Raw genomic sequence first — 9156 nt, 5'->3', positions numbered from 1 at the left:
AGGTCACTGTGTACATACATTACATTACTTATCCTGTACTGATCCTGAGTTATATCCTGTATTATACTCCAGAGCTGTACTCACTATTCTGCTGGTGAGGTCACTATGTACATACATTACATTATTTATCCTGTACTGATCCTGAGTTATATCCTGTATTATACTCCAGAACTGTACTCACTATTCTGCTGGTGAGGTCACTGTGTACATACATTACATTACTTATCCTGTACTGACCCTGAGTTATATCCTGTATTATACTCCAGAGCTGTACTCACTATTCTGCTGGTGAGGTCACTGTGTACATACATTACATTACTTATCCTGTACTGATCCTGAGTTATATCCTGTATTATACTCCAGAGCTGTACTCACTATTCTGCTGGTGGGGTCACTGTATACATACAATACATTACTTATCCTGTACTGATCCTGAGTTATATCCTGTATTATATCCCAGAGCTGTACTCACTATTCTGCTGGTGAGGTCACTGTGTACATACATTACTTATCCTGTACTGATCCTGAGTTATATCCTGTATTATACTCCAGAGCTGTACTCACTATTCTGCTGGTGGGGTCACTGTATACATACATTACTTTACTTATCCTGTACTGATCCTGAGTTATATCCTGTATTATATCCCAGAGCTGTACTCACTATTCTGCTGGTGAGATCACTGTGTACATACATTACATTACTTATCCTGTACTGATCCTGAGTTATATCCTGTATTATACTCCAGAGCTGTACTCACTATTCTGCTGGTGAGGTCACTGTGTATATACATTACATTACTTATCCTGTACTGATCCTGAGTTATATCCTGTATTATACCCCAGAGCTGTACTCACTATTCTGCTGGTGAGGTCACTGTGTACATACATTACATTATTTATCCTGTACTGATCCTGAGTTATATCCTGTATTATACTCCAGAGCTGTACTCACTATTCTCCTGGTGAGGTCACTGTGTATATACATTACATTACTTATCCTGTACTGATCCTGAGTTATATCCTGTATTATACTCCAGAGCTGTACTCACTATTCTGCTGGTGAGATCACTGTGTACATACATTACATTACTTATCCTGTACTGATCCTGAGTTATATCCTGTATTATACTCCAGAGCTGAACTCCCTAGTGTAATATACAGTAGCATGTCAAAAAGAAGACATATATGCTCCAAAACATACATATATATATTTCTCACCTGTGCAGACTGGGGGCTTTCCACTCCACTGAGGACGGGTGATATTAAGACAGATCAGGGAATCTGCACCCTTTAATGTGAACCCAGGAGCACAGTGAAAGTTAGCGGATCCTCCAGGGTGGAGGTCTGTGACGGTGACTTCTCCATTCTCAGGTCGAGAGGGAAACACACAGCTAAGGACATAAGCTAAAAAAAAAGAGAATTTTATGTACAAGAATTTAACTACTATAATACCTCCTCCTATATACAAGAATATAACTACTATAATACTGCTCCTATATACAAGAATATAACTACTATAATACTGCTCCTATATACAAGAATATAACTACTATAATACTGCTCTTATTTACAAGAATATAACTACTATAATACTGCTCCTTTATACAAGAATATAACTACTATAATACTGCTCCTATATACAAGAATATAACTACTATAATACTGCTCCTATATACAAGAATATAACTACTATAATACTGCTCCTATATACAAGAATATAACTACTATAATACAGCCTCCTATATACAAGAATATAATTGCTATAATAATGCTCCTATATACAAGAATATAACTACTATAATACTGCTCCTATATACAAGAATAGAACTACTATAATACTGCTCCTATATGCAAGAATACAACTACTATAATACTGCCCCTATATACAAGAATATAACTACTATAATACTGCTCCTATATACAAGAATATAACTACTATAATACTGCTCCTATATACAAGAATATAACTACTATAATACTGCCCCTATATACAAGAATATAACTACTATAATACTGCCTCCTATATACAAGAATATAACTACTATAATACTGCTCCTATATGCAAGAATACAACTACTATAATACTGCCCCTATATACAAGAATATAACTACTATAATACTGCTCCTATATACAAGAATATAACTACTATAATACTGCTCCTATATACAAGAATATAACTACTATAATACTGCCCCTATATACAAGAATATAACTACTATAATACTGCTCCTATATACAAGAATATAACTACTATAATACTGCCTCCTATATACAACAATATAAATACTATACTACTGTCTCCTATATACAAGAATATAACTACTATAATACTGCTCCTATATACAAGAATATAACTACTATAATACTGCTCCCTATATACAAGAATATAACTACTATAATACTGCTCCCTATATACAAGAATATAACTACTATAATACTCCTCCCATATACAGGAACATAACTACTATAATACTGCTCCTATATACAAGAATATAACTACTGTAATACTGCCCCTATATACAAGAATATAACTACTATAATACTGCCTCCTATATACAAGAATATAACTACTATAATACTGCCCCTATATACAAGAATATAACTACTATAATACTGCCCCTATATACAAGAATATAACTACTATAATACTGCCTCCTATATACAAGAATATAACTACTATAATACTGCCCCTTTATACAAGAATATAACTACTATAACACTGTCCCCTATATGTGGTTACCTTGATAGCGCAACTTAAATGCTCCAGGGCTTGTGGTGCGGTAAGTCTGGAATCTTACTGCAATGTGGTTGGTTGGACTGCGGATCACCTGACCCTCGGCCATCAGCGTCTCATTGGCCAGCAGGAATCGGTGGTCTTCTTCTAACCCCTCCACGCTCAGCGCCTCCTCCTTGGAGAGATTTAGCTTTTCAACCTAAAAACAATTAATAGTTATTGGTCTCATTCTCTTACCTCATCTGGAGGTTACGAGACCCTGTTACGGGGCACACTCACCCGGATTTCCACTCCGTAGCCCATATATACAGACACACTGTATGTACAGTCCAGACCACCAAAGAAACTTCCCCCGGAGTATTCAGGACCCTCCAGGATTCCTTCCAGCTCAGAGATGTTGTTGTTACAGAGAACTGGAGAGAAGGAGACGGAGGTCAAGCACAGCACCCATATTTATAAACAGGCCAGTGTTTTCCAATCAGCGGGCCTCCAGCTGTTGCAAAAATACAATTCCCAGCTTGCCCTTACAGCTGAAGGCCGGATGCACACTGGTTGGGAAACACTGACATAACTATGACATCAGACCACACAGGGTTTGTTTGTAGTCATAACCATGGAGTCACATACACTATATGGACTAAAGAATGGGACACTACACGCTCCCCCACTGGGATGTCAAGCCCAGTGCCTATATTTATATATAGGACAACATTTTCCAAACAGTTTTCTTCCAGCTGTTGCAAAGCTACAACTCCCGGCATGCTCGGACAGCCTTCGGCTGTCCGAGCATGCTGGGGGTTTTAGCTTTGCAACAGCTGGAGGAACACTGTTTGGAAAATACTTATATAAGCTGTATGGTTGGAGGTCTCCAGCTGTTGTGTAACTATAACCCCCAGCATGCTCCTACCCTATCATCCTCACCTGGGCTATGCACGGTGGTTACGGTGGTTGTAGTGATCAGGGTGGTAGTGGTCTCTTCTTCCCCTTCTGCGGAGGGTCCCGGACCTCCTGTTGGTGCTGGAGATGGAGGCGTCAATGTACTGAGGGGCGGAGGAAGGGAGAAGGTCCCCCCAACGGCTGTGGTGAGGACCCCAGAGGTTTCGCTGACCCCTGCTGGAGCCAGGTCGTCAGTCAGGGACACAGGGGCGGCCCGTGTGGGGACAGAGGTTGTACCTGATGAAGATATATATAGAGATGGTGAATGATAAAATTACTTTTCTTATGCTGATCCTAAGTTACATCATGTCAGCCGGAGCTGCGTTCAACAATTCTACAGGGATCTGCGCAGTTCTGCGCAGGCGCACATCCCTGTCATCTGCTGAGCTTCGCTTATCTGGGCTTCTGGATAGACATGTCTGGATAAACAAAGACTCCTATGTAGAATATGTATGGGGCCTCCATCCACGATAAGATTACCATTCAGTGTCAAATAGAAGTGCAACACATACAGAGTCTATACAATATGGATATATATTACCCTACAAAAAAGTGTCATTCAGTATACAAGTAATTGTGCTGCCATATAGTACCCAAAATATGAATCTATAAACCCTACATGAAAAGTATCATTCAGTATACAAGTAATTGTGCTGTCATATAGTATCCAAAATATGAATATATATAAACCCTACATGAAAAGTATCATACAGTATACAAGTAATTGTGCTGCCATATAGTACCCAAAATATGAATATATAAACCCTACATGAAAAGTATCATTCAGTATACAAGTAACTGTGCTGCCATATAGTATCCAAAATATGAATATATAAACCCTACATGAAAGTATCATTCAGTATACAAGTAATTGTGCTGCCATATAGTACCCAAAATATGAATATATAAACCCTACATGAAAGTATCATTCAGTATACAAGTAACTGTGCTGCCATATAGTACTCAAAATATGAATATATATAAACCCTACATGAAAGTATCATTCAGTATACAAGTAATTGTGCTGCCATAGAGTATCCAAAATATGAATATATATAAACCCTACATGAAAAGTATCATACAGTATACAAGTAACTGTGCTGCCATATAGTATCCAAAATATGAATATATATAAACCCTACATGAAAAGTATCATACGGTATACAAGTAACTGTGCTGCCATATAGTACCCAAAATATGAATATATAAACCCTACATGAAAGTATCATACAGTATACAAGTAATTGTGCTGTCATATAGTACCCAAAATATGAATATATATAAACCCTACATGAAAAGTATCATTCAGTATACAAGTAACTGTGCTGCCATATGAAAACCAAATACTATGGATATATATAAAGCATAATACTGCAATATGGTAAATATGTAGCTGTGTTGCCATATAGTACCCAAATAATATTGATAAGTAAAGCCTAGATAACAGTCCCAGGCAGTAAACGTGCTGCCATTTAGTGTCTAACCAATATGGATATAAAGTAATACTGTAATATAGTAAACATGAAACTGTGCGGCCATATCGTACCCAAATAATATCAAATAAATAAAGTCTACATAACTGCCAGGCACTAAACGAGTTATTGTTTTGCCATTTAGTGCCCAAATAATATGGATATATGAAGCCTACATAACAGCGCCAGGGAGTATGGAAGTATCTCCTACATAATAATGTCATACAATAAACACGTAACTGCGCTGTCATACAGTACCAATATAATATGATTTATAAAGCCTACATTGTAGTGTCATATAGTAAAGAAGTAACTGTGCTGCTATTTAGTACAGTAACCCCCCACCTACGATGGCCCCGACATACCATATATATATACAGTGACCCCCCGACCTACGATGGCCCCGACATACCATATATATATACAGTGACCCCCGACCTACGATGGCCCCGACATACCATATATATACAGTGACCCCCCGACCTACGATGGCCCCGACATACCATATATACAGTGACCCCCCCGACCTACGATGGCCCCGACATACCATATATATACAGTGACCCCCCCGACCTACGATGGCCCCGACATACCATATATACAGTGACCCCCCCGACCTACGATGGCCCCGACATACCATATATATACAGTGACCCCCCGACCTACGATGGCCCCGACATACCATATATATATACAGTGACCCCCCGACCTACGATGGCCCCGACATACCATATATATATACAGTGACCCCCGACCTATGATGGCCCCGACATACCATATATATACAGTGACCCCCCGACCTACGATGGCCCCGACATACCATATATATACAGTGACCCCCCCGACCTACGATGGCCCCGACATACCATATATATACAGTGACCCCCCGACCTACGATGGCCCCGACATACCATATATATATATATACAGTGACCCCCCCGACCTACGATGGCCCCGACATACCATATTTCCTTATCGTCCCAAGGCAGCACACAGATGGGATATTTCATCCCCCAGTCTCCAACCTAGGACCGTCCACCTAGCAAGATAATTAAGAAATTAGCATAGTTAATTGCTGACCTGATAAGAACCCCCTCCTACAGATCACACCTGTGTTTAATTTTGTCCTCATTCCACCAGGAGATGTTCCACCTGCTCCTTCTACCTGTGGTTTTCCCTTTGTTTTGGATGTTTCTGGACTTACAGATCTTCTGATCAGCCTTGCGGGGTCCTGGCTGCAACGCAATTAAGTGCCGGTGCAGTATCCTGGCCATGACCAGGTCTCAGAGTATATTCTGAGCTTCATGCTTTACCAGTGCGGGGTCCTGGTAATACCTGTGCCAGTGTCCTGATATGAGCCATAAGCCAGCGCGGGGTCCTGGCCGACTCATACTGGTTCCGAGATGTTCCGTGTGCCCATCGCTTATCTCAGCCCTGCGGGGTCTTGGCTGCAACTTTTTGAAGTAAGTATTTGCCAGTGCGGGGTCCTGGCTGTTCCCTGCCATCAAATTTTTCCTGCTGGTGCAGTATCCTGGCAGAGGCAGATGGCAGGGATATGACCGGTGCAAGGTCCCGGTTTGAGGTAATGATGGATGATTAAATATTTAGGTAACCAGTGCAGTATCCTGGATAAATCATTCTGAACCTTTGGCTGATGTCATATTCCAGCCCTGTTTTGCCCTTCTATTATGCTGGTGAAGTATCCTGGCTGGGCTCCCTATACCTGACTGCTGGTGAAGTATCCTGGCTGGGCTCCCTATACCTGACTGCTGGTGAAGTATCCTGGCTGGGCTCCCTATACCTGACTGCTGGTGAAGTATCCTGGCGTATCGATACCTTGCTTATGCCGGTAGAGTATCCTGGCGTATCGGTATCTTGCTTATGCCGGTGGAGTATCCCGGCGTATCGGTACAGCTGTCTCCTTGTGCCGGTCCGGTCTGTCATCACTTCGGATGTCTGGATCTGGTCTGCTCCACAGTATATCCGGTGCTGGGTCCTGGTGAAGACTGGAAATCTCCATGAGGAGCAAATGTTTCCTACACTTGCTGGCATCAGGTATGTTTCACGCTTTAGGGGTTCCCTGGCATTAATAACATTACCCATCACATGGTCCTGCCAGCAGATATGTCCTTAAACCCTTTGCAGATTTCTCTGACCAGAATTATGGCTATAGCCGCTGTATTTCCTTAAATAATGTGCACAATGGGTTGTACATTGTGTCTATCTTGCTGTTGTGCAAATCCATCATGAGAATCATGGCGACCGTCTTTTGCGCTGCATTCTGGTAAATTGTATGCAGTGACGTCGCTTCAGGAATAAAGATAAGTATCTTATCTATACTGTTGTAAGACATTTAGACTGCATAAGGCCTGTAATGCCTGTGGATACACTATTGCTCTCTGTTGTCAGCCATCCAGTCTGTATATAGCCTATAGTGCTTGTTGTTACAGGCTATTGTTCTCTGTTTTCAGCCATACAGTCTGTATATAGCCTGTAGTGCTTGATGATACAAGCTATTCTCTGTGGTCATCCATCCAGTCTGTATATAGCCTGTAGTGCTTGTTACAAGCTATTGCTCGCTGTTTTCAGCCATTAAACTGCATAAGACCTGTAGTGCTTGTTGATACAAGCTTTTTCTCTCTGTTGTCAGCCATCCAATCTGTATATAGCCTGTTGTGCTTGCTACAGGCTATTTCTCTCTGTTCGGCCATATAGTCTGCTTAAACCTGCAGTGCTTGCTATTGTTCCCTGTTATCAGCCATCCAGTCTGTATATTAGATGTATGGCTGGGTGTTGCGGGGCTTGGCCCCTGACATGCCGGGATGGCCTTTGTCTGTCTAGGTGTTCTGGGAGTTGTGGACACAAGCTGTTGCGCTCTGTTTTAAGCCGTGTAATCTGGTGGCCGTGGTGACTCTGGGTGTTACGGAGCTGTGGCTCCTTGCATAACGGGACGGCCTTTGTCTGTCTGGGTGTGCTGGGAGTCGTGGTTTTTGGCATCTGAGGACTCTGATATAGTCTGTATAGAGCCTGTTATACTTGTGAATACAAGTTATTGTTCTGTTAACCATATTGTCTGCATGTATGGTGTGTGTATGTATATATATATATATATATATATATATATATATATATATATATATATAATGTTGTAGATACAAGCTGTTGCTCAGCCATATAGTCTGCAGGTATCATTTATCCTGTTATGATATGTAGTGCTTGTATCCATATAGTCCTTATGTAGCATGTAACCTATGCATATAATATGTAGTGCTTGTATCCATATAGTCTGTATGTACCTGTATATAATATGTATTGCTTGTATCCATATAGTCTGTATGTACCTGTATTTAATATGTAGTGCTTGTATCCATATAGTCTGTATGTACCTGTATATAATATGTAGTGCTTGTATCCATATAGTCTGTATGTAGCATGTACCTGTGTATATAGCTACTGCTCTCTGGTAGCAATCTAGTCGGCATGAAGTCTGTTGTGCCTGACATAGTCTTCATAGTCTGTATTACTGTGGTGAATACAACCTGTGGCTCACTATACTCCCTGTGAATACGACCTATTGTTCACTTTAATCATATAGGCTGTATTAACCCTATAGTGCCTATGAATACAACCCTTTCCCTGTGGTCAGTCTTAGTCTGCATAGAAAGTGTAGATCTTGTAAATTCAAGCTTCTCCTGTTGTCAGCTATATATTTGGGTGAAGGTTGTAGTACTTAGATATACAGATTGTTACTCTGTTATCAGCCTTGTTTAGAGGGGTATTTTCCTTACTCTTTAGTTCGGTTTTGTTGCCTATCTATGTTGCAGATAACGTCTAACCGCACATTATAGATATATATATATATATGCCCTGTATACTGTCTTATGGGTCATTTCTTGTGTATAGGGCCCTGGGTCAGGGTCTCTTATTTTTATAGCTGGACCTGGCACCAATATGTTTCTACCACCATCTGCTCTGGTGGTTCTGTGGTTGTCATCTCTATCATGTACTAATAT

At 40.7% G+C, this 9156-nt stretch overlaps 1 protein-coding gene across 5 annotated transcripts in view; it reads right to left on the bottom strand.

The window, feature by feature from the left end:
* SEZ6L2 (seizure related 6 homolog like 2) overlaps positions 1-9156 on the bottom strand; it is a 199031-nt gene that overhangs the window by 48685 nt on the left and 141190 nt on the right. For all 5 annotated transcript variants that reach the window (XM_056535082.1, XM_056535084.1, XM_056535083.1 and 2 more), the window contains 4 exons: positions 3657-3908; positions 3015-3148; positions 2742-2934; positions 1219-1404 (listed from right to left, as the gene is read on the bottom strand). In XM_056535082.1, coding sequence (XP_056391057.1) covers positions 1219-1404; positions 2742-2934; positions 3015-3148; positions 3657-3908 — 765 coding nt within the window. The remainder of the gene's footprint in view (positions 1-1218; positions 1405-2741; positions 2935-3014; positions 3149-3656; positions 3909-9156) is intronic.

The sequence above is a fragment of the Hyla sarda genome, chromosome 8 (assembly GCF_029499605.1).
Source record: "Hyla sarda isolate aHylSar1 chromosome 8, aHylSar1.hap1, whole genome shotgun sequence".
Lineage (NCBI taxonomy): Eukaryota > Metazoa > Chordata > Amphibia > Anura > Hylidae > Hyla > Hyla sarda.
This window is presented reverse-complemented; position numbering and strand designations above follow the sequence as displayed.